This window comes from Caretta caretta, chromosome 6 (assembly GCF_965140235.1).
Source record: "Caretta caretta isolate rCarCar2 chromosome 6, rCarCar1.hap1, whole genome shotgun sequence".
NCBI lineage: Eukaryota > Metazoa > Chordata > Testudines > Cheloniidae > Caretta > Caretta caretta.
Genome location: NC_134211.1, coordinates 20,818,926 through 20,845,207, shown reverse-complemented (window position 1 = coordinate 20,845,207; position 26,282 = coordinate 20,818,926). Strand labels below are relative to the sequence as shown.

The following is a 26,282-nucleotide window of genomic DNA, read 5'->3' as shown; positions in this document are numbered from 1 at the left end:
CAGGAGCTCACTGGCCTTTTTGGGAGGCCAGTGCACAACACCCCCACCGAAGCATTGTCTGGAGCATAGCCAAGGAACTGGAGGCAGTGGTTCTAGCTGACTCCAGGGCTGGTGGGCTGCAGGAGAGATCAGTTTTCATAACCACCCCCCACTCTCTGCCTAAAATCTGCCTGTGGTGGATTGCGCTTACCCCTGTGAGCGTCCCCCAGCGTCTGGGCATGGTGTTGCTGCTCTTGTCAGCTCCCAGCACCCCCGGCAGGCTGTCAGCCTACCTCTGTGGGTCTTCTGTGGCTTGGTCGGGTCACCCAGCTCAGACCCCTTCTGGGGTACAGCCAACTTGGATAGAAGCAGCCCCTTGCCCTTCAGGGCCAATCAGAAATCAAATGGTTTCCTACCTTTCTGGGGTTTAATTTGCTCCCCAGAGTTAAATCAGCAGGGTTCTTCCTGAGCTCCGGCCGCCGATTTGGGGCCAGCAATGGGCCCTGGCCCAGCGTGGCTCCTTTGTCTGTAGCCTAGGGAGCATCTCTCCTCATGCCGCCGGCTCCAGCCAGGAACTACCTTGCTAGCAGCAGGCAGCTCCTTCTCTTTTTTGCCCTTGATTGGGTGTTACTGATCCCCAGCCCTTTAGTTGCTGGAGGAGCAGCTCTCCATGGTTCCCACAATGGCTGCTCCCGGGCTGCTTCTCTAGGTAAGCCCAGAGATCATGTGCTCACTGCTCATTTCCTCTCAGAAGGCTGTTTCCAGGGGTGGGGGGGAGCAGAGCAGTGGGGCCTCCAGCGGGGAGAGGGGAGCACGGAGGCTTGCCACGCCCTGTCACATTGGCCTCCCCTGCTTGCCCAGGTAAGAGGATGTCTCTAGAGTCGGGGTGCCGTTCTGTTGGCGTCTCATGGAAACTCCTTGTTGTCCCCTGCCAGGAGGTGCAGATCTGGATGCCTTACACCTCCCCTCAAACGCAGCGTGAGCGAGAGGTGGTAGTTCGGACCTTCAATGGGCAGAGCTGGAGCGACCTGCAAACCAAGGTGGAGCGGAGAGGAAAGCCGAAGGTGAGCAGGTTGGATTAACTCCTGGTCACATGCAGGATGTCTGACTTGCCCTGCAGCAGATAGCAGGGCTTAACTTTGTCCAGTCCCCAGGGCTAGCTTGGACCTGAGCTATGGGTCCAGTTGGTATAAAGGGGTTGCGTCTGCATCCCTCCTCTCCAATACAGACGCGTGGCAGCTAGAGCAGGGGTTCTCGCAACAAATTTTTTTGATGGCCTCAGAGTGTGGCCACCAACTCTCACTGGTAGCTGCACTGAGACTTTTAACCTAAAATACTTAATTAACTTTAGGAAGAACAATTAAATATGCACAGAGTCACATCCAAATCATCGGAAGGCATATCTGTAGGGTTTTTAGGCAGACTCAATAACAAAAATAATGCTGCCTCCCTTTTCGGCCCTCTTCTCCACCTCCACCCACACCCGCCCCCCCCCCCCCCCCCGGCTTAGTGAGTCCTGGGGCTTGCTGTGAGAAGTGATATTTGTATATTAGTAGCTACCTGGGAGGCTGTGAAAAGTGATATTAACAAACATACAAGTATCACTTTTCTCAGATAGCTAGTCAGTCTGCTGTGAAAAGTGATATTTGCATGTTTAGTATCAGAGGGGTAACTGTGTTAGTCTGGATCTGTAAGACGCATCTGACGAAGTGGGTATTCACCCATGAAAGCTCATGCTCCAGTATGTCTGTTAGTCTATAAGGTGCCACAGGGCTCTTTGCTGTATTTGCATGTTTGTTAATATCACTTTTCTCAGCAAGCCCCAGGACCCATTACGTCCTGGAAGGGGGATGCAGCAGGGGCCCGGGACAATTGCGGGGGGATGGAGGCAAGGCCAGGAAAGCAGCAGGGTCTGGGCCTGGCGGGGACGGATACAGGGCTGTGGGAGGTAGCTGGGGCCAAGGGTGATGGGGGTGGGTGATGAACCCCACTGTTCCCATGGCCAGAGCTAGGGCCTGGTGTCTGCTGCCAGGTGTCCAGGGCTGAGGCTCAGTGCCCACGGCCAGAACCCAGAGCTTGGAACAGGAACTGCATGGCTGGAGCCAAGGATCGCAGCCTGCTGCCATGCAGCTGGAGCTGTGGGTCAGTGCCCAGGGCTAGTGCCTGCCGCTGCACGGCCAGAGCCCGGGACTGGAGCCGGGAGCCAGCGGCTGCCACCATGCAGCTGGAACCAGGGGCAGGAGGCTGAAGCCCTGCAGCTGGAGGCCAGGGCCACATGGCCAGAGTTGTGGGGGTGGGGTGGGAGGGTCAGTACCTGCTGCCCCGCGCTCAGAGCCCAGGGCTGCACGGCCTGGTTCCTGAAGTCCCACCACTGGAGCCTGCTACTCAAACCTCCTCTACTCAAGGTGGGTCAAGAACTCACCTTGCTCCTGCAGTGTTGTGCCTCGTCTCTCTCCAGAGGCGGTGCAGGGCGGCGCATTCAGGAGCAACAAGGAGGGAAGGGGAGGGGCCGATGCTTTGCCCCCTGCCATCACTGCCCAGGAGGCTGTTGTAGCTGCACGAAAAGCCCCTGGTGGCCGCATTTGAGAAATGTTGTCCTAGAGACTACAATTTTCCATCTTAATTTAGCATTGGACTGAAAGATCTGCTCGGCTGGGACCTCATCTTACTCCATGTTTTGTGAAGTGCTGTGGGGTACTGTGCTAAGGGTCAACCTGTGCTCTCCCTGCCACCCTACCAGCAATCAATCCCGGGAGCACAGCGGGTGCTGCAGGCTATCATGTCCAAAACGTCTAGGCTGCTTCTGCAATCTGTGCAGTGTGACTCATACCAGGAGTGGGGTATGAAAGGTCACCTCAAATGCCAGCTCTAATGGTGCAAATGTCTTCTCAGGTGTTTAAAAAAATAAGCTTTATTGGTGGCGTGTGTTTGCATCTAAATGTGTGTAATATATCTGCATATGTACTGATGAAACATTATGAGCCATTGATTTTTTTTCAGTGATTCCATTGACTTCAACTGGTGTCAATCTGTGTGTCTGAAAGATACTGTAACATGTCACTCAGCTGTGTTTTCTTTGTTTCCCACGTTTTGTAATAGAAGCACATGGCTTGCTGTAGCGTCCCCCACTTCTCCTGGTTCCTGGTCGTCTCTCGGCTCGTGGAGAATAAATGTAGTGTCCCATCAGCGGGGACTTTGCTCTTTTCCACTGTGGATCCAAGCATCAAAGTGACCTTCCCTCCTGGAGTCACAGAGGAGACTCGGAGCATCACATTGCAGGTGTGTGTGTGTACGCTAAAACTAAAACGCAAGCTCTGGTAGGACTGCTGGCGTGTGCTGGAGATGAGAGCAGGCAATAGGATAGATGCACTAAATGAGAAAGAAGGATGGGCCAAGCACCAGCCAGGGAACTGGGTCTGACTTGGGCTTCTTGTGGCTTTTAGGTACGTCACAGAGCCTCCCTGCCTCGGTTTCCCCTGCTGTGAAATGGGCTGGGTCATTAGCTGTCTGGCAGGGGTTAGCACTCACATATGCCGTAGGTCAAGCATTGTAACTTGTTAAGGTTCTCCTAGCAAAATTTTTGGTGGCCTCAGAATGCAGCCACCTACTGTTGCTGGGGCTGCTATGTCCATTTTTCTGAAAAACGTAGTTAAGTTGAGGAAGAACAAATAAATCTGCACCCATACAATGTATGTCCCAATCATTGTAATTGCAGGGTGGTTTTTTTGCAGACTCAATAATAACAACAACGTACAGTGGTCTCTAGTCTTTACTGGACCTAAACAGAATAGAAACACAAAGAAGGTGCTTTGCATGTTCTTGGTTTTTTGTTGCTCTCGTTTCTTTTGCTTTTTTTGTTTTTTGTTTAAGAATTGCTAGCTAGTAAGTCTGCTTCTGTGAAAAGTGATATTTGTATGATTGTTACTGTCACTTTTCACAGCCGCAGACTTGTTAGCTAGCTGGGAGAAGTAAAAAGTGATAGTAACAAGCATACAAATATCGCTTTTCACAGCAGACTTACTCGGTCCTGGCAAGCTGGGGGACAAATTAAGCCTTGGATGGGGAGGTGGGTAGGGAGGCAGCTGTGGCCAGGGGTGATGAGGTGGATGAGTCAGGAGCCAGGGGGGCCAGGGGTGATGAGGGGGTTCGTGAGCCCAAAGCCCAGCGGCCGGAGCCTGCCGCCTGCCCCCCCAGGGCTGAAGCCAGAAGACTGAGCCCCACCGCCCATGGGAGAAGGGGGAACTTATACTGACTGTCTGCTCCTCTGGTGTTTGTGGCTCCAGAGGGGGGAAGAGCCTGTCCCCTCCTTGCAGACCCAGGAAGGGGCTGCTGCTTTGCTCCCTGCCCTCCAAATCACCGCCCAGAAGGCTGTGGCTGCAAGAAAAGCCTCTGATGGTCACATGCTGGCATGACCGCTACATCTGAGAAACGCTAGCACATCTTGCTGAGGTAGGGCCTGGTTTAACATCTAGTGGAGTCAATAGATGTTTGGTTGGGCCCCGAGGACCTCACTTCTCAGAGTGCTGAATGCCTGCAGCTGCCACTGACCTCAGCTGGTGTGCTGGGTGCTGAGGAGTTTTGCAAATCATTGCCATAATGCATGAGTGCAATGTTCATCTTTTGGGTCTCCCGCCACATTCCCCAAGGCTTTGACCTTTCCAGGCTATGGGGCTGGGGACAAATGTATCTGGGACTTGTGGGACAGGGGAGTTGGCAAGACTAATCATAGAATATTAGGGTTGGAAGAGACCTCAGGAGGTCATCTAGTCCAATCCCCTGCTCAAAGAAGGACCAACACCAACTAAATCCTGTACCCTGTTTAAAAACAAACAAACCTGTCTCTTTCCCCTCTCCCATACAACCTTCCTTGATACAGTCCTGGCCCCTCTGTCCTTCTCTGGGGAAGGCTGAATGGGGTTCTGCTCAGAGCTTTGCTACCAAGGCGCTTGATAAGCCAGGAGGCAGCACTGTCAAAGGACATGCAGCTTTAGCCTCTTGTTTAGTATCCAAGAACGAAAAGCATGACAGACCAGCTCAGCAAGTGAGATTCAGAGCGTTAAACTTTACCCTTATTCTAACTCTGGAGCAGCCCCATTAAAGTTAGTAAAAACCATGAGGAGTCTTTGTGACACCTTAGAGACTAACAAATTTATTTGAGCATAAGTTTTTGTTGGCTAAAACCCACTTCATCAGATGCATGGAGTCAAAGTTAGTAGGGGTGGTCGTGGTAGCTGTTTAATTAAATATGTGACAGTACCACCGAGAAGACTCAATCTGGCTCAGGGCCCTGTTTGCCAAGTTTACACCAGTATAACTCTGAGCAGAATGTGGTTCAGGGATTAGGATTCACACTCCCACTTGGCAGCCAGCTTGTGCCACTGAGTCAGGCCTGGCATTTGAGCGGTTGGGGCCTGTAACCATGCCTTCTTGGGTCACAAGTGAGAGCACCAAATTCAGGACAAACTGCTGAGAAATAGAGCAGATACACCCCAAGACTGGTGGCTAATCCCACATAGGATATACCAAACCAGCAACAAAAGTAAACTTCTGTTTCACGACACTGGCTGACAAGAAGTCATAAAAGCAGTTTCCTCAGGCATTACAGTCCTTGTATTACCACCGAAAACATTAGACTTAGAGATGAGTGGTTCTTTAAAACCAATCTCTTCAAATAAAACATTCTTCTGATCCCAAAGGACCAGCCACACACTCAGGTCAAAATATAACTTAGATCTTACCAAAAAATCACACTGGTGCCAATCCTTTAGTATCTAAAATCTAAAGGTTTATTCATAAACAGAAAGAAAGGTGAGAGTTAAAATTGGTTGGAGGAATCAAATACATATGATAAATGAACCTCCTTGGTTCAGGCTTGCAGCAGTGATGGAATAAACTGCTGGCTTGGTAAGTCATTGGAAATCATTCCAAATCATTGGAAAGTCTTCCATCCATTAGTTAAAATGCTCCCATTAGTATCGTCCATAGTCCAGAGGTTTGGGCAGAAAAGAGGCAAAATGGAGGAGTTACCAGGGGCTTTTATCTCTTCTGCCATGTGGTGGGAATCCCATTGTTCTTACTGTTGAAAAGTACAGTAACAAGATGGTGGTTGTAGTCACATGGACAAGTCACATGTCCATGCATTTCACCTAGTCATTGCAGGAGGCCATTACCTATATTTCAGATGGAACGTCCACAGGACAGTTCATTCAGTGCAGATGAGCGTCTCCCATGGTCCACTGTCAGTTAAGTGTTTCTTGATGAGCCACTTAATTTGAATAGTCCCTTCAAGATGTGCAGACTAAATACCTTGTGGTCATTACCCCAGGAGCAAACATTTGAAATCCAGGTATAGAGCCAATATTCATAACTTCAAATACAAAAATGATACATGCATACAGATAGCATAATCATAACCAGCAAATCATAATCTTTTCATAGACACCTCACTTGACAACCTTTGTACAAGATTTGTTGCAAATATATAACAGTGATTGCAACAGCGATCTATATGGTCATATTTTAATCAGATAACGTCACAGTGCCGTTGCCCTCTTTCTGCCTCAATGAACTCAGGTATTCAGACATTAAGCTGATTTGATTATTGTTCAACCACCAGGTGTTGCCAGTGTCGGCAGAGGAGTTGGCAGAGATCACGGACGATCCAGAGTCCATAGCCAGTCCCCTGCTCTGCCTCTCCCAGAATTCCACTGTGGATTTCCTCAGGCCAGTTAAAATTCAGCTCCCGCTACCTCCAGGGGTCACAGGTTAGTATATGCCCAGAAATGCCAATGGAAAGCTTCTGTGCTTAAAATCCTCCTACTTGGTAGATTATCTTTCAGTTTCCCCCAGGCAATTGATGTAATAAACCAAACTGTGAACAAATGGCACCTTTCAGCATTTGTGGTTAGGAACATCAGGGTCCAATGCACAAAGTTTAGTACATAAGTAGTAGAAGAACTATAATAGGCTGCTAATATTTCCCACTGCTTTCTGGAGAGTGCTGGTGGGACAGGTCCTCTTTATTCATAAAGGAATACTGACACCAGTGCCATCCCATGGAAACAAGATATTTCTCCCTTATTCCAGAGTAACTGATCAAAAGAGGTTGGGGAGGTGGGAAAACACTTATACTTTGCCATCCACAGAAAACACACTCTTTTTGATTTAATGCCTTCTGACTCCATAAATGCTTCCCAAACGTTCCATCCTGTTTAAATGCACAAAAGTAAATGAAAGCAACGGTAAGGTTGTAAATTTGGTGCCTGATTCTGATCTCAGTGTGAATCATGAGTGACTCCATTGGAGTTGCAAGTCGAGTCAGGCTTTCCAACCCTAGCAATTCAGGAAATGTGAAGATGTAGGTTCCAGCAGTGTGCAGAATACTGATTGATTATATTGTGAACCAACATCAGGGACTGACAAGCTGCTGTTTAGCTGTAACATTCGCCTAATAAAGGTAAAGCAAAATTGGACTGGGTACATCCTGGTGATGCTTGGGAAGTGGTCTTTTAATACAGGATCTAGAGGAATAAGGGTGATCTCTGGTACATTTAACAATGTATTCATCAAAAATATTATGGCTGTTTTGGATTCCCAGTTCCCATTGATTTTAAGCAGTGCTTTAATCTGTTTTGGAAATCTCAGCCCATCATGGCAGCCAGGCTTACAATGTCTATGCGCCAGTCTTCAATTGATGGTCATTTTTTTGGATTTCCATTTTTGTAGTACCAGCCTTTGAGCAATTATTAGTGCTCTGCTTAAGCCACAGGTTTTCAGGTGCTTCCAGTTAACGTCCATTTGGTTTAAAAGTACATGTTTAGCTGGGAACCCAATTTTGTTTCACTGGAAAAAATTAACTCTGCAATTAAGTTCTGCCCAAAACATACACATTCCCAGAGCACAGGGGTTAAATTAGCACCTGTTGAATCAAAGCACCAGCATTTGTCTGACTTAGTGGCTCCTGTTTTGAACAGTGGGAGTGTGATCCAAAGCCGCCTCCTGTATGATTTTGTGCTGGATTAATCTTAAATGGAGGTTCAAGGAACAGTTTGAAGCACTGGCTAAAATTTGTTTCCATTGATGAGCAGAGAGTAATTGGCCTAGTTCCTCCTCCAATCTATATTTAATTCAGATTTGCTGGCCAAGTGTGCATATCGTGTTGTGCCCTAGGTCTTGGCAATCGGAGTAATATTTGGAGATATGAGAGCAGTTCAGGAGAGTCAGAGGCATTGCAGGTATCGAAGGCCAAGCAGATGGGAGATGGCTTGTTTAAGTTGGATATATTGCCACTCCTTCTTAGACTCTAGATTGAACCTTTCTTTTAATATTGATAGTCAAAATCCCTTTCCTAATCCAGACTCCCCAAATGATGGGATTGCCTGCTAGAGTTTCAGGTTAGATAGAGACCAGAGATCCTGGTATGTAGAAGGGGATTGTTTTTAAATTCAGTAGACTTGCTACGCTGAGGATTTTTGCCTCCACAATAGCTGGTTATTGTTTTGTAGCGAATCGGTAGTAATGTGAGTGCAGCACCGTGGGAAAGAGGAAAAGGAGCAACCAATTCTGCTTCCAGCTGGGGCCAGTCTGGGGCTCGACAGCATGAGGGAAGGAGCCACTGTGCTGCATGGCTAAGAATGTTTTGCCTGGTGGTAAAGTTTAAAGTTGGGAAACCTCAAACTGCATGTTTTGACAGGGAGCTGTACTCTTTGCAAGGCTGCTTTAGTTTGTTACCAGCACCGCACAGGAAGGACCTGACCCTGTTGATTTTGGTAAAATAAAAGGGAAGACTATGGAAAAGGAGGGAATTCAGAATAAAAAGGCTCCTGAGAAGGGCATTCCTTTTCATTGTTTATTTTTCCCCCAAGGGGGAGGAGTAGTGCCTGCCATCTATTTAAATTGCTTATTATTTGCATGGTTAATGGGGTGAGGTTATCCTTGACTATGTTTTTAATTTCCTTAGGGAATAGGACGCCAAGATAGCTGAGGTTTGTCTGTTAACATCTACATGTCCCTATAGGAGAAGCCACTTACAACTAGATCTCATGGGATTGTCACTGCTTCGAACTTGTCCCAGTTTGTCCTGTAGCCATAGAATTTGCCAACGTTTATCATTTGTAGGGTGTTTGGAATGGATCTGGAATTTTTAATATCTAGGAGAATGTCATTGGCATATAGAAAGGTTGGGGTTTTTTTTGTTTTGTTTTTTTGTCTCCTGTGTCCCTGATTTTATCCCTTGAATCCTTTGGTGTTGCTAGTCTTAGAGGGACAGCATCTCCTTGCTCAGCCATCTTGGCTGCCAGAGGGTTGTCCGATAGCTTCTGCTTTTGGGGATTTTATAGAAAATCTGGAGATGGAGCAGCATCCATAAGGGTATTGAATTAAAAGAAGAGAGTTGTAGAATAATCTCTGAATATTAGAAGCTGGGGAGGGGAAGCGATTCCGTTGCCGATGATTGTGGACTTTAGGAGGTGAAGGGGGGAGCTGTAAAGCTATGTACCCACCATTTCCCCCACTCTAGAATTATTATTATTACAGTGTCACACGAGAACCCCAATTGAGATTGTGCTAGGCGCTGTCCAAATGAGTAATAGGAAAGACAATCTTGCCCAAGAGCGTTAACAACCTAGCTAGAAGCCAATTTGCAGCTTTTCCCAGAGTGCCTGTTGCTGTCTGCATGGGGTTATAACATGGTCGCTGTTCACTGAGGCTCGAACTTCACTTCATATAGCTTAGGACAGGAAGTGAGGCCTAATGCAGCCAACTGAAATGGCACACAATGACAATTGCCTTGACAATTTGTCTTTGGTTAAATTGATTTCTTGCTCAGAGGCATTTGTCTGGATGAGATGGGGGTGGTGTCTAGGAGGGGACCCTGGCAAATGGAGAAGTTTCGCTTGTCTAAGCTTATTAATTCCGGTTTCCCTTTGATCTCCCTTGGCTTTCTTGTTGTTTCTGTTAGCGTAGCGCACAACGGGCTGTGACGCTTCCAGGGGTACTCAGGGTTGTGAGACACTTCGCTTCCCCCTGCCCTTAGTGTGAGGAAACCTTGTCTGTACTTGCCATGGGTCAGCTCCCCAACTCTGTCAGCCATGGGCAACACAAGAACTTCCTTGTCAGCCCATGTGGGCTTCGCTGCCCCGCTGCAGGTTAGCAATAGGCACACACCAGCCCCTGAGTCCTCTGAGCTTCCCCCTGCAGCGTCCAACCCCTGTTCCACTGGAGAGACTCAGAATTCACAGATGCACTGCTCCCAAAGGAACAGTACCCCCCAGCTTGCTAATTACACCTCATCTCACAGCTCTGCTTACCTCACAGCACGTACAGATGATTACAGTGAAAACAGGTACAAGTTTATTTAACACAGAGAAGAGAGTCACATGATAGCAAGTCTCCACATATTAGAAACAAACAGTTGCCTATACAGTAAAATTATAACTTGCATTCTAGAACCTAGACTTATTTAACGAGTTACTTTTATGTCTTATAGAGCTAGACTCACCCCAAATCCTTCCAGTGTATTTTAGCCAGGCTTGGCTGCACCCTTCAGTTTGCCCCCTCAGTGAAAGATCCAGGGTGTACCTCTGTACCCCCAGTGATCTCTCCCTCAACCCCCCCCCCCCCCCCCCCCGATTCAGTCTTTACTTATAAACAGGATGTTCCCGATGCTGATTGTTTTTTTGTTTGTTTGTTTGTTTTTTCCCCTTGAGATTTTTTTTTTTTCTTGTCAACTTCACAATCTCTTGATTAGCATTTGGCTCAGTCTGTAATTAGTTCTCCACTCAGACACGGACAATACACACATGACTAGACAGATACATTTCTTCCCTTCTGCCTGATAGGAGCACATTTATCACCTTCTGGTGACCTGTCGTAACTTACATACCTTAGGACTGTATTTTTCAGTATGGATACATAACTCCTTTGTACATACATTCACAGTAATTAGGATGACCTTTGTGTTACTGGTTGTTGGTAGAGACTTCACATGCCACCCTTTGGCACTCTATTATGTAGACATCAGGCCCAGGGAAGCCCTTTTAAAATCGTAGGCACCTCCTGTGCCCCCTGCCAGTTGGCATCAAGAGGCCCCTGGGACACATAGGCCCCTGTCAGGATTGGGGCCTCTTTGTGCCAGGTGCCGTACAAACATTTAGGAGTCAGAGGTAGAAAAATACCTCTTAGGTCATGCAACCCATCGGCTTAGGAGGTAATTAAGTGGCTGACACATTAAGGCTAGGAGTCCCACTGGAATAGCAAATCAGATATTCAGGGCTGGTCTTTTTCAAAGAAGTGGCCTGGCTGAGCTGGAATTTGGCATTTCCCAAAGGTAAGCAATTGTGGCTTTAAAAAACAAACAAACCACAACTCCCCTAAGGCTCCAGCTGCTTTGCACTTGGATTTGTAAAGCAACAAGCGAGGCAAAAAAAAAATCCATGTTCATCTAAAACTAAACCGGCTTGTGTCTCTTGATCTTTAGGTCTCACCCTAGATCGCTCCAGGCTGCATCTTCTTCACGGCAACCTGCAAGCCCAAACCTGGGATGACATCACCAGTCAGGTGGTGCTGGAGTTCACGCACCTCTACGCGCGGTTTGAAGTCACCCACTTCTCCTGGTGAGCTCTGACCCGCTCACGGACAGTGTTTGAAGAAAAGGTAGAAGGTGGATGGCTGCGCTTTCCCCCAGACCAGGGGCTATGCTGTTGCTGTTGCCAGTTTCCCTTCCAGCCCCCAGCACCTTGCCAGGGTTGCTCTTTCCCCTTAAGAAGGATGGAATGCCGAAGCTTTATACCTCCGGTTAATATTCCCAATTCCTCGGTGCACAGTACAGCCGCACTGAAAAAAAAAGCTTGCTTCTGTGTCCCGGGCGGTTTCTATTTCTCCTCACTTCACATCCCACCAGATTGCAGTGAGCAGATTTGTGGTTGCCCTTGTAGGCCAGGTAGCTTTAAAGAGGCCATGCTCAAGTGAGTACATTCCCACTCAGACCCTAAATCCGTTCAACAGTGAGGTTCCCGGCCACCACTCCTCCCAGCTGCCGGAATCCTTCCCTCTTCCATAGGCTGCTGATGCAACCCTTCCCCCTCACTGGTAAGTTCTCTCGCTCAGTCTTGGGCTGAGAATCTGCTTTTTGGAGGATAACCTGTGTCAAGCGGACAGGATGGTGCCTTCAACTCAGCTCCCTTGAAATCCAGATTTTCCTAATTTTTGCCTTTCCCCTTCGATAGAAAGGAAGCGTCACTTTAAGGTCCACCCCTTCAGGTTCCCGTCCTTGCCCTTGGCTTCTCTGCTGGCAGATGGATCCCTCCCTCATTTGCTTCCTTCCCCAGGTACTGGCTGTGGTATACTACCAAGACCTACATCGGTGGCATCGCCAGGAAGGTGTACGAGAGGCTGCGCCTGTACCAGGTGAATTTCATAGCGCTGCAGAGGAAGAAGGACCCTGAGCAAGTCTTGCTGCAGTGTGTCCCCAAGCACAAGGTACTGCATGCGCTGCCCTGCCAAGGGGCCTCAATCCAGAGCCGTTGGAGAGGGGGCGATGGGAGCAATTTTGCCTGGCATATTCACCAAATGTCCCTGCCCGTTTAGCCCTTGGCTGTTTGATTGATTGAGGGTTCCTGTTGCAATGGTGGTTTTTGCGCCAGGGACACTGGCCCGCTGGGAAGTGGACAGAGCTATAGCGTATTTCACAAAGCTGTTTGGTGCAACGATCACCAGTCTAGTTCAGCCTGACGACTGAATGGTGAAAGCTGTGCTGTCCCGTTATAATCCCCTGGGCTGGCTGGTCCCACTTGTGTGTAATTCTTATGTTCCAGTATTGACATAAAACACATTCATAAACACCGGAAGGGAAACTTCAAGCCTTGGGCGTCAGGGGTGAAATCCTGGTGCCACTGAAGCCAAAACGGGAGTCTTGCTATTTTAGCTTCACTGAAGCCAGGATTTCACCCCCGGAAATTCGTCCCAGAGGGTTCACTGGTAGGATAGTCCAAATCCATGTGCAGGGTGAGAGAGGCTGCACAGCATTAGCCTCACTCAAACTGCCTTTGAGAAGTAAGAGCTCATAGTCTTTGGGTATTTGCATGCTGCTGCCCCAGGATGAGGCTTTCAGCAGAGAGACAACACATTTAGGCTGTGTCCTGGCCTCAGCTACGTGGCATTGCAGCACAGGAGTTGTGTGGAAAATATCTCCCCACGACTAAATGTTGGGGGGAAAAGAGAGGGAATAACTTCTTGGTTTTGAAGGGTTACTGACAGGTTACAATTAATCTGCTCTAACACCCAGACACTGCAGTGGCTAATGATGCTGAAGGAATTTTCAACCTCTGATGGCAGCATTGTTGTGGTCACGTTGGTCCCAGGATATGTGAGAGACAAAGTAGGCGTGGTAATATCCTTTATTGGACCAACTTCTGTGGGTGAAAGGTACAAGCCTTTGAGCTACTCAGAGTTCTTCTTCAGGTCTGGGGAAGAAAGTCGAGAGAGTCTGAGCTAAATAGAAGTTTAGCCCAACTTGTATTTAGCTTAGACACTCTGCTTCCTTCCCCAGAGCTGAAAATGGAATTAGACCAGATAGTTTACAACTGATAGTCTTCAGCACCCTGCTAGTGTAAGAAAAGGAGGGCCAGCTAGACTTTGGCACTAGGCCAGCACGGGCTGGAACAGTTCAGTCCATGCTGGTATTAGCCTTGCTGTCAGCAGGACTAAACATAAATAGTTGTTTCTCCCCCACCGCAAACAGCGGAGCATATTTGTGTGCCTGGACACCATGTGTTTTATAAGCATGCCGTGGGAGCCACATGATTCTTAGCTACCGTCACTTTTTAATGACAGATTAGACCTTTAGGGGAATTGTGTGGTTTTGTTTTTTTTTTTTTTTTTCTCTTGGAAAAATAAACTCTTTGAATTGAAAGTGCAAGAGAAAAATTTCTTGGACCCTTTTTGGGGGTTGGGGGAGGGGTTGTGAATGTGCAAAGCCTAAACAGACCCCCATGTTGCTTTCATCCCTGGTAGGTCGATCCTGTTCTGGGAAAGCTTCATGACCGCTACCAGGGCCCGGAGCCCTCTGACATTGTGGAGTTGTTTGAGGGAGAGCAGTTCTTTGCAGCCTTCGAGCGAGGCATCAACATCGATGCCGGTATGGCAGAGCCCTCTTGTCCAATCTGCTCTTTCTTTCCTCCGTCCCTTTCGCCTTCAGTTCCCTCCCAGCAGCTGCCGCTCCATTCTGTATTCGCTTAGCGCAGTGGTCCCCAATGCAGTGCCTGTAGGTGCCACGGCGCCCACCAGGGCGTTTTTGTGCATCCGCAGGACACCCCACTGACAAAATGCCACCGACGGAGAACCGCCTGCTGAAATGCCACAGAGAAGCATTGCCGCTTCTTGGCAGCATTCTGGCGGTCGGTTCTCCGGTGGCACACTCATCTGGCAAGGTGTCCGGCGCCCGCCACAGTCTTCTGGGAGTAGCAATAGGCAGTTCCCACAGAAAGGTTGGGAACCACTGGCTTAGCAGATTTGGCAAACGGAGCATAGCACTGCTGCCTATGCTGATCAGCTGATGGGCAATGCAGCAGTCCTTCTGCTCTCTGGAGACAGAGTGAGAGGCCGGCAGGACATGTTTTTGGTAGTGAATTCTCCCTATGGAATTGCTGCTTCCAGGACCATGCTGGACTCTGCTCTCTTCATAGCAAACCACAACAACCCCCAGAGGGGTACAGTCTAGTACAGTGTATTTATTCCGTAGGTAAGCTGAGTACATGACCTGTGTACTCCGAGCACACGCTAGCTGATCTAACAAGTCTCATCCATTTCTGATGTAGTCTACGTACAAAGCCATTTCTATGGGGAGAAAGCCCTTGGAACGGTCCAGCCCAGAGAACTCCCTGTGTGGAGTTTAATGCCTATCTGTCTTGTTGGCCATCCTCATTTTACCTCCCTCTCTCACGAACTCAGCTTACAGGGGGTGGGACCAAAACCATAAGACTGTATCCTGGGGCAGCCAGGTGGGAAGGGATGTCACAGCTGCACTCTGAGCCTCCTTCTGATCTCTAATACCCTGGTGTAATTCCACTGTGACATCAAAGACAATAGTCCCTCTCAGTTGGCCCTGGGGAAGATGAACCCAGAATCGGACCCTTTACCGCTGACTCACACAGGACTCTGTAGCCTAGTCTCAGGGCACCAGGAACCCTCACCTACCCTTTGTCACAGGTATTTGGCAGGATGGTACAGTCCTAAGGGGGGGAGGGATAGCTCAGTGGTTTGAGCATTGGCCTGCTAAACCCAGGGTTGTGAATTCAATCCTTGAGGGGGCCATTTAGGGATCTGGGGCAAAAATTGAGGATTGGCCCTGCTTTGAGCAGGGGGTTGGACAAGATGATCTCCTGAGGTCCCTTCCAACTCTGATATTCTATGATTCTAAGGCAACATATGCAGCATTACTTTTTCCTTTATCCCTACTCATCTCTCTCTCCCCCCCCCCACCCCCTTTAAGGAAATGTAAAAGAGACGGATGGTTTATTTTGTGTAAACAGGAGTCACTTTCCAGCTGGTACCCCCTGCTCATTAGTGATCCGTTCCTGGGTAGGACAGATGCAATATTTAACCTCAACATCTTCCCCTCCTTTTGCACTCTTTGCAACTCTTCTTCCTCCGGTGGCTGGTTTCCTTTTGCTTCTGCATGATCTGCTTCCTCCATGGTCACGGGTGGCAGCCCTGTCCCAGAATGGGACGAGCCAGAAAACAGGGAGTAGTGGGTTCTGGTCTGGGAAGCTGCTGATGTAGCCCTTGCCTAGGAGTAGGAAGGTTTTCTGTACATTGATCGATTGATTGGTTTTCCCTGGCTCCGCTCAGACCGCCCAGACTGTGTGGATGGACGGATCTCCTTCATCTTTTACTCCCACTTGAAGAACATGAAGGAAATCTATGTGACTGCTGAAGTGGACAGGAAAGGCCAAGCTGTGAAAGGGCAGGTGAGTTTCTGGGGATAGTGCTCACCAGCCCAAGAGCCTCATTTTCTTTTTTCGCAGTCCTCGCCTTTCCTGTGGCGTCCCTTGCTGCAGCGCCCAAGCCTTGAGTATGTCAGTGAATCGAGTTTCTGTTTTTCCTCACCAGAGACTGACCCGTAAAATAAGCCCACAGGAGAGTGTGGCTTGAATATGAATGGTCACCTATCACCCAGGCTGGTGCCCAGAGTTATGAGTTAACTCTTGGCCTATTGGCAGTAAGGGAGAGGGGGCTGGACTCTGTGGTGGATCCTTGTATTATTGCCAATGGCACCCACTCAATCAAACTGCAGATGGCACGCCAAGTGGGGAATGTGTGGTCTCCTGTAGGGACTGGGTGGGAAACTTCTTACATAATCCTTGCCAAATAGAAAACAAGCTGCATAGATAGACATGGCCGTTGAAATGGCCTCTAGGTCTTACTCTGTGATCTCGCCTGCTTGTGAAGGTCTCCTTCTATCGTGGCGAAGTTCCAGACAATGTCCCTGAAGATGCCACCAAGAAGAGGAAAGGGCCCGATTCCCACTGGCTGGCTACTCTGCCAATCAAACTGCCTGTGAGTTACTTGGTCACCTACGGGGAAGCCTAACATAGATGGGGAAATATTTGTGTCTGTCTGCTAAACTGAAGTCTCCCATACTTAGCCCTGAAAAGAGTGGGATGGACTACAGCCGGAGGTGTCGTCTGCAGAAACTGCATGATGGAAAATGAAGAATCCCTTTTCCTCTGAAAAAGGGGGAGTGTGTGCGCATGCAGCCATGTGACCGTAAGGGTGGAGGAGTGAATAGCTGTGCACGTGCTTTCACGTGTCTGAAGTGTGAGGGACAGGGTGCTGGTGGTGAGATCACTTGAAGGTGACCAGGCACAATTGCTTTTGGGAGTGAAGCTCTTGTAAATGGCCATGGGCACTTTCTGTGGGTATTTTCCCACCACTGTGAGATAGCTCCCCTCCTCCCCAAGGAAGTGTGTGACTGGAAATGTTCCTCATCTCTCTCTAGTTTATCCACCTTCCTGTCCTGTTCCCTTTTGCACCGTTCTGAGCTGGCACTGATGCAATGAAATGTTGTGGAGGAGATTGTTGCTCTGAGTGAATGAGAGAGCTCAATGAGGAGGAAACTGGTTAGACCTGAGCACAGTTTCTGTCTTGCATATGAATACCCCAGTGATGGGTATTGTTGGGAAGGTGGATTTTCCAGTGCATGGCAGCTCAAAGGCATTTTGATTAAACCGTTGTGTTGAAGTGTGCTGGAATGAGCCAGGGGTGCCTTAAAGGGACCTGGCTGGCCAAGCTGTGTCATGGCAAGTTTTATTTCTCTTGAGCTGGCTCGAACCAGTAAATATTGTTGTCTTTCTTTGAACATCACCGTAAGGCTTACCCCAGAGTAAGCACTGTGGACTGCAGTCCCACTTCTGGTACATGCACAGCCTTGGTTTGGGGCCTAGAGTAAGAGCTCCCTGAAGGCTGAGGGACATGTACTTGGGGAAACAACTGGTAATGAAAAGGGAATCTCCAAAGACAGGGCAAGGAGGGATTTCCTGCTTCAGGCTGTGATTGTGGGTGCTGAGCATCCATGGCTCTCACTGGAGTCCGCTAAACAGTGGGTGGTCAGCACTTCACACAACTGGGTCCCTAGAGTCCATGTTAAATCTGCTTCCCCAAGGTGCAAAGAGGTAAAGTTCAACTAAATGACTTGGCACTGCCCCTTTAAAAGGAAATCATTCCAGCCAGGAGTACTTCTGTCACTCTCTCTCCCATCAAACAGAAACTGAAATCCCGCTCAGGTGAGCATTCAGAGCCCAAGAATGGCTTCTCCTTCCCTCCTCTGAACCTGGGGAATGCCGAGACCGGCTACCTGACACAAGCTAATCTACTTGGCATTGCTGGGCGCATTGGAGCTGACTGGCAAACCATTGGCTTGAACCTAGGGCTACCCTATCAGCAGATCGAACGAATAGGATACAACCACAGGTGAGCCATGTGTGCAGAGATTGATATGGTGGCCCCATGGACCAACACATTTCCAGGGTAGGAATATCTCCATTAGGGCTGGTGGGAAAATTGGGGTTTTGACTAAAAAACAAAAGTCACAAAATGTTTTGTTTTTGTTTTAAAAACCTAAAATATTTTGTCTGAAAACTGAAATATGTCAGTTTGGAAATGCTCCCATAGTGTCTCACAGGAATTGTAGTTTGGGTGCCTCCTATGCCCTATCTCTATGGGCAGGGCTGCCCGGCAGGATAATATCTCCCATCATGGTTAGGGACTCCCATGATGCACTACCCCATCTCTCCAAGAATGGAGACTCTGGTGCATCCTGGGAGATGTAGTCTGACCAAGGAGTTGATGCTGTTGACAGGAATGGGAACTTGAGGCACGGTGGCAGTATTTTCATATCAAAATAATTTAGTTTTCAGCTGAAAACTAAGGGTTGGGTAGTGAGTCCCACTGAGTCATCTTACTGTGGCATGATGGCACTTTCTGGAGTTCGGACCCAGTCACAGATTCAAGTAAATGCCGTGAGGGATGGTGGGTTTATTTCTGTGCTTCTTGCTCTCCTCAGGGAGGACCTGGATAGTCAGATCCTGAACATGCTCTTCTCCTGGGCTCAGCAAAACTCTGACGACCAAAACTGCGTGGAGAAGCTGATCACAGCCATGAAGGAGAGCGGCCGCCAGGACATTGCAGACGAGATTGAAACTGTCATTGAACTGGGAAGGCAGAAATACAGGGCGTCCATCCGCCGGGTGGGCCTGGACCAGGAGAGCAGCGCTGAAGACTCCACGATAGCCATGGTGTAGCAGCCAGCAGAAGAAACTCTGCTTCTTACTGTGGTGATCCCTCCCCTGTGCATTAGGTGGCATAGGACCTGCCAACTGATCCACATGCCACCACCTGCCATGGGAGCTGGGGGGCACCAGCTGGATTGTGATCATCCACTACTAACCCACCGTGCTCTGCGAAGGGTATGCTAATGTGTGACTTCTGTTAAGTCCGTATGTGCCAACTTCCTAGTGTGTGGGAAAGGCTGGTGAGTCCCATGTTCAGGCCCTCTGGCTTTAGGTGTTAGGGACGTGGAGAAATTCAGAGCAGTTAAATAATGGAGAACACTGCTTTTAATAATGTTGCTGTAATAGATATTTATATATAATTTATGCCTAAACCTATGTTCTGCTAATGATTTGGGATCTAAACATTCCCCACCACATCTCTTCTTTCAGCATTTCTGTAGGGACAGATTCAGTTGTGTTCTGGTGTTTGATGTAAAACTTAATGGGGGAATCCCACTATACGAGCTTGTGCTGTGATCCTCGCAGATCTCCAAGCAAAGGTTGGGTCAGTAGTTGACTGGGAGACCTCCAGCTATCTATTTTAGGTACCTATATGGTCCCCATTACCATCATATCTGAGCACTTCACAGTCTTTAGCGTGGGAAATTTAGAAACATTTTCCTTTCCCCTACGTTTCCTGTGAAAACAGTTTTGACTTTTTCCTTCCACAAAAAAACCCTGGAAGAGAATTGTTTTTTGTGGGGAGGGAGGGGAATGTTGGTGTTTGGGTAGTTTGTTTGTTTGTTTGCTTTTTTTCGTTGGTAGAAATTTTCCACTCTTTCTAATTTCTTGTTTTGTTCAAAAACCATTTTGTAATTATTACTTTTTAAAAACAATTTTTTTTTTGCCCAACTCTAGGCCTCTGTGGGGCTGGAGGTCTTTTGGATGAGACATAAAACCTAGCCGCTCTTGACCGTAGGTTCCGTTTTACTTTCTGCAGTGAATTAGGAGGTTGAACCCATTGTGTTGGCCAAATGCCAATTTGGATTCTAAGTTGCCTCTTTAAAGTTTCCCAGCAGTTTCAAGTGGATACTGTGTTCTTCACTTCCTCTCTTAAACTGTTTGTGCGGTGGGATTCTGCAGTAGTGGGCGGCAGGTGAGGTTCAGCTCAGAGGTCACAGCACTCACTCCTGTGTATAGTTTTCAAAGCACTTGGGATGAAAAGCACAATATTCATGTGGCATTTTAAGAGCTGATCAGGTCAGCTGCAGGACAGAGCCATTGTGGGATATGGATGGAATGGTGCTGACCTCACCTTTAACCTTCCTAATCTGAGTATCCTGTAAATGAGAATTCCCTATTGACTTCCCCTGCTCTCCAACCCATCTCATAATTGGCCTGAAATAAAGACAATGGGAGTCTTTCCATGGACTCCCCAAAAGCCACTGGAATCCCTCTTTTATTACAGATGCTCCTTAGGAGACTGACATGAATGGCATATACTGAATCTTGGGAGCAATACTTGAAGGGATACCGTCAACTTGAAAAATCACATTTCTGTCTAAAAATCTTATACCTACTATGACCATTGCAGTTGGAAGAAGTTAGCAAAAACCAGAGTGGTCTACCTGACACTAGTCAGGAAGACTTGATTTAATCATGGTTTTTTACATAAAAGTGCATTCTTGTTGTAACCTTAATACATATTCTTCGCAACTCAGAGATAGATGTAGATTTCATTTTCAGAAGGTACACACTATACATTTTTAGACTGATTTATTTTGAAAACTTTTCAGATTAGTTTTACAGCTATATCAGAAAATGAATGATTGTTTGGTTATTTCATTTGTCAAAGGTAATTGAAGTGAACTATCTCCAATTCAACAGGTTAATCATTAATATTTGGAGGATTTTCTTCCCATGCCGAAGGAGGAGGAGAACATCACATTTAAATTGTTTTATTTAACTAAAACAACAACATTAAGTGTTCTGAATTTTTTCTTCAACAGCACACACACATATTTTAACAAAACAAGCATATGTCCCTCGCTTCTCACATTTATCTCCAAACTTCTTCTCCTTGTCCAGATCTGTTCCACCCCCAACAATCTCCTAGTCATTGACCTTTTTTAAACTTTGCACTTTTAGAGAGGAGTAAGGGATTGACTCTGTGTACACAAATTTGCAGAGGGACAATATTGTTGAGGTCTTTTTTTCTCACCTCTATTTATTTATTTTAAACCATTTTTGCTGTTAACAAGCATATTACCTCTGGAGACACAAATCCACAGTCTGAGAACTGCAAAACTAAGCATCTCTGATGGTATCTTCTAGAATGAGCACTGAGTCGCATTGGTCGATAGAAAGATTAACCTAAATAATCTATACAGAAGCCTGTGGCACCCCATAAGTTTGGGTCCCTAATCCATGAACTATTGGAACTCATTTACAAAACTTTTCTTAAACATTACATGAATATATTGTCTCATTCTATAGAATTAGAATTAATAATTCCTATTTGATGATGAGATACATTATAGCGCAAAGATATCTTAATTAAAAGTATATTTAGATAGTTTTTTTCCCCTCAAAAATCATTTTATCAAAAAAATCCGATTTTAAATAAAAACTGATTTAAAAAAAATCATTGATTTTTATCCATCTTGGCAAAAACCAGTGATTTCTCTGGGGGGAAGGTTTTCAGCCTATTTACTTTGTGCGTCATCACTTCTACTGATTACACCTCAGAGTCGGTTTGATTTGCTGAGAAGACTTATAAATAAATATTGACAAGGAAGCAGAAAAACCCTTGATTTTTTTTTTTTGAAGGAAATTTTTTTAAATCTCCTTTAATATATTGAGTGCTAAAGTTTAAATCAGTGGGAATTAGGAGGAAACTTCCCCTATGGTGAAGATATTCCATAATTGTCCACTTGTGTTTCTTGTATCTTTCTGAAGCAGCTGATACTAGCCAGTGTCAGAGTCAGGATGGTGGGCTAGGTAGCCCAGTGGCTTGATGTGATATGATCAATGCTACATTATTCTATAGAAATTGGAATTTAGTTGTCGTTTGGTGTTATTTGTATTAAGTAGCACTTAGGCCCCAACTGAGATCAAGTACTGTACAAACTCATAAGAAGAGCTTACAAGCTACACAGACAAGAGGCGGGAGAGGAAACAGGCATAGAGAGAGGAAGTGATTTGCCCAAGGTCACACAGCTGGACCGTGGGAGACATGGGAATAGACCCCAGGTATCGGGGCACTAGGCCGGGAACTGTCTGCTCGACAACACTGCCTGCAAGTTCTCATTCGTTAAGTTCAAGTTTACAGTGCCGCTTTAAAACTTATTTCTTCTTCGAGTATTGTCCCTGTGGGTGCTTCGCTTCACTTCAGGTGCACATGTGCCTCTCAAGCCCTTGATTGGAGATTTTCAGTTAGCAGTGTCCATTTGGCCCGTGCATGCGCCGTATGCTTCCTCATGCCAGAAACTGAGGCTTTATGGGGGGGTGTGAACTGCCCTCAGTTCCTTCTCAGTCACCTTGCCCTGAGAGGGAGTCTGGTGTACCCGCCTTGAGTGTGCCTTTGCTCTTCTAATATATCTATAGTGATAGTTTATCTAGTTAGTTAGCATAGTTACAGATAGTCGGTAGAGGATTGTTTTACTCCTTTCTTACCCTTTGGGGAGACTTACTTTTTCCTGGCAGGGCATAGCTGGCTTGCCAGGTTTCAAATGTTGCCTCTCCTGCCGAGAGGCTATCCCTGTGAGCGACGGCCGCTCTAAGGGTGTCCATTGCTTGGCGGAGTCCCACATCTCCCAGAAATACAACTTAGGCCTCGCCCTCAAATTCAGGGCAGGGAAAACCAGAAAGATTTAAACTGACTGTTACTGATGGATCGCTCCCTTCAGCTAGCTTCTGAGTCAGGTCAGAAATCACCCCACTCCCCACACCAATGTACATCTGTCTCTGGACAGATCTGACACTGCTTCTCCCTCAGCACAGGCTTCCCCTAAGAAAGGGAAGACTTTGGAGGCTTCAGGGAAGGCTCCAGAAAGAGGAGTGTGGAGACTCTCCTCAAGGAGCCAGCTCCAAGAAAGTCCAGGTCCCTGGCGAGATCTATGGTCTCTGGACCCTCAACTTCTTTACTCGATACCGCTAAGTCAAAGGACTCTGCAGCCCTGCGAGTACTCGAGGAAAAGTCCCAGCACACGAAGGAGAGACACTGCTGTGTTAGGGCCTCGGTACCTTCTACAGCAAGGAGAGCAAGAATAGACACTTGGGACTGGCACTATTGAATTCAGCCCAGCCTTTGGGACCCATGCATGCAGCACCCTCGGCACCAAGCAAGGGGCAGCGCCAGATACCATCAGCAGTACTGTTGGCTTCAGCAACCATGGTCATGGCTACTGCGTTGATAGTGATCCCCTATTCGATAGCACAGGAGCTCAGATATAATAAGGACCTCTTGATAACAGAAGAACTGGAGTCTCCACGCTTCATGGGTACCAAGCATCTCTGGGTACAGAGACCCTGATCTCTGGGCTGCCATCCTCTAGCACCGCAAGACTCCCCTCCATTTTGTGCAGGTGCTCCTCCTCTGGATGAGATGGAGGAAGATGAAGGAGTCTTCCAGTCGGCTTCCTCTATTTCTGTTCAGAATTCTAACATATTCCCATTTTCTGAAAGGCATAGGGAACATTAAGCTCATTATCAAGGGTGGTGGAACCAACCTTGCATACCACCCCCAGGAATCTGTACTAGGACCAGTGCTATTCAACATATTCATAAATGATCTGGGAAAAGTGGCAAGCAGTGAGGTGGCAAATTTTGCCGACAATACAAAATTACTCAAGATAGTTAAGTCCAAAGCAGCCTGCAACGAGTTACAAAGGGATCTCACAAAACTGGGTGACCGGGCAATAACCTTGCATTTATCGACATTTAATTTCATCTGCCTAGTAATGAACACTGGAAAACATAATCCCAACTCCTTCTACAAAATGATGGGGTCTAATTTCGCTGTTACCGCTCAAAAAAAGAGATCTTGGAGTCATTGTGGATAGTTCTCCGAAAACATCTGCTCAATGTGCAGCAGCAGTCAAAAAAGCAAACACGTGGTTCACCCACACCTTGAATACTGCGTGCAGTTCTGGTCGCCCCATCTCAAAAATGATATATTGGAATTGGAAAAGGTGCAGAGAAGGGCAACCAAAATGATGAGGGGGATGGAACAGCTTCCATATGAGGAGAGATTAAAAAGACTGGGACTTTTCAGCTTAGAAAAGGGGAGACTAAGAGGGGGTATGATAGAGGTCTATAAAATCATGACTGGTGTGGAGAAAGTGAACAAGGAAGTGTTCTTTGTCCCTTCACATATGCAAGAACCACTGGTCACCCAAAGAAATTAATAGGGAGCAGGTTTAAAACAAACAAAAGGAAGTATTTCTTCATTCAACCCCATCAACCTGTGGAACTTGTTGTCAGGGGATGTTGTGAAGGCCTAAACTATAATGGGGTTCAAAAAAGAACTAGATAAGTTCTTGGAGGAAAGGTCCATCAATGGTTATTAGCCAAGATGGTCAGGGATGCAACCCCAGGCTCTGGGGCATCCCTAGCCTCTGATTGCCAGAGGCTGGGAGTGGATGACGGGGGCTGGATCACTGGATAATTGCCCTGTTCTGTTCGTTCCCTCTGAAGCACCTGGCATTGGCCACTGTCAGAAGACAGGATACTGGGCTAGATGGACCATGAGTCTGACCCAGTATGGCTGTTCTTATGTTCTAGAACGAGCGCGGGACTCGGTTTTGCAGTACTATCTTCAGTTCTGCACTCTGTTCTGAAACTCCTCCTCCAAGCCGTCTCGCCAGATGGAAGTCACCTGGAGTGGAGCACTCATAAGGACACTCCTCAAAGAAGAGGTCACTCACTTTGTGCAGTAACTGTGGTTCTTTGAGATGTGTGTCTCTCTATATGGGTGCTCCACTACCCACCCTCCACCCCCTCCCCTTTCCCTCTGCTTTGGACTGTTCTTTAGGGGATGTCTGGGTGGAGAAGGAATCAAGGGCAGTTCGCTCGCACACCCCTGTATAGCCTCAGTATCCAGCACAAGGAGGCATAGGGTGCATGCATGGGCCGAATGGACACTGCTAACTGAAAATCTCCGATCAAGGGCTCGAGAGCCGCATGCACACCTCTAGTGGAGCACTTACTGGGGGACACATCTCGAAGAACCAGAGTTACTGGACAATATGAGTAACCTCTTCTTCCTGTTAGTTTTGTAATGTCGTGTGTCATTTTTGTTTGTTCTGGGGAGTTACTGTTCTTTGCTCCAGCTTTGGAGTGATGCACTTTGGCACATGGCCCTAATTTGTAATAAAAGAAACTTTAATCATGTTGTATCTTGTAAGTACATGATGTGAAACAACTCCGCATGGGCTGCAGTATATATAGCAGTTAATCACGTAAGGACTTAGACTTGTCTATCTCACAAGTCTGTTCTGGAGAAGGCATGCTAAGGCCCTGTCTGTGCTATAGACAAACCGTTGCATTGTGGGATCTGGTTACGACATGACTTTGTCTTGTAGAGGTGAGTGAGCTATGCTTTGGCTATGTTCCTAGTCTGCGTTACAGCCCAAAGGCTGTCACATGTTTCAGGAACCCTGTTAAGTATTATTCAATCCCGTCCCTGTAATAATAGGTTTGTCTTCACTAGGAAAATTAGGTAGTGTTAGAACATGATTTTGATGAGTTGTGGTAACCAGCATGATGCTAAGTCCCTCTTAGCAGTCAGTATAGACAGGGCTGAGTTGTGGTGAGTAAACCCTGCTGAAACAACCTTAAACCCAACTCCTTCCTGTGTATGCTGGTTGTTAAATCTATTCTATTTAGGTTCTTATACCACCTTTTCCCTGTAAGTATCTGAGCATCTTCCGGTTGTACACTAACCACCGTGATTAACGTCTGTCATGTGTGGTTCATTCTGTCTCCCATCCCCACAACCTGAGTTATTTGTGTCACCCCTGTGTGTTGCTAGGACTTCTGGAGTCACATCCCATGTTTTTTGTGCTGCAGTGAGCTGAGCTGTTCCTATGATACTTTTCCAGTGAATTGTGGGAGACTTTGTCTGTTGTATTGGGCACACGGGAATCGTGTAAAGGGCACTGGAGGATTATTGGCACTCAAGTGACAGCCTGCATCCTCATTGCAAAGCAGGTGGGTTGCTAGCTTGAGGGAAAACAGAACCTGAGGTCTAATGAACCAAGGCCTTCCCCACTTCCCGGCACATGCCAGCCTCTCCAGCTTTAAAGCACCACTAAATTCAGGTGAGAAGCTGTGTGTGTTTGGATGGGAGGTGGGGTTAGAAGTAATCTTCAAGCAATAGCCTGGGTTAACTATAATGAAAATATCCCCTGTAAGAACTGAACCATATTGGGGGACCATTAGGTCCTGAGGTTATTATGTGGGGGTCACGAGCGGTCAGCCTCCACCCCCAAACCTCACTTTCCTTCCAGCATTTATAATAAATATAAAAATGTG

At 47.2% G+C, this 26,282-nt stretch overlaps 1 protein-coding gene across 1 annotated transcript in view; it reads left to right on the top strand.

Annotated features, from left to right (window-relative positions):
• The window catches only part of PIDD1 (p53-induced death domain protein 1), a 33,520-nt gene extending 8,380 nt beyond the window's left edge, over positions 1-25,140 (top strand). The window contains exons 7-16 of the mRNA XM_048854774.2: positions 915-1,043; positions 3,079-3,258; positions 6,596-6,743; positions 11,456-11,591; positions 12,306-12,456; positions 13,990-14,113; positions 15,826-15,944; positions 16,426-16,533; positions 17,741-17,946; positions 18,539-25,140. Of these exons, the coding sequence (XP_048710731.1) occupies positions 915-1,043; positions 3,079-3,258; positions 6,596-6,743; positions 11,456-11,591; positions 12,306-12,456; positions 13,990-14,113; positions 15,826-15,944; positions 16,426-16,533; positions 17,741-17,946; positions 18,539-18,776 (1,539 nt within the window). The 3' untranslated portion in view covers positions 18,777-25,140. The remainder of the gene's footprint in view (positions 1-914; positions 1,044-3,078; positions 3,259-6,595; positions 6,744-11,455; positions 11,592-12,305; positions 12,457-13,989; positions 14,114-15,825; positions 15,945-16,425; positions 16,534-17,740; positions 17,947-18,538) is intronic.
• Positions 25,141-26,282: the final 1,142 nt, after the last annotated feature.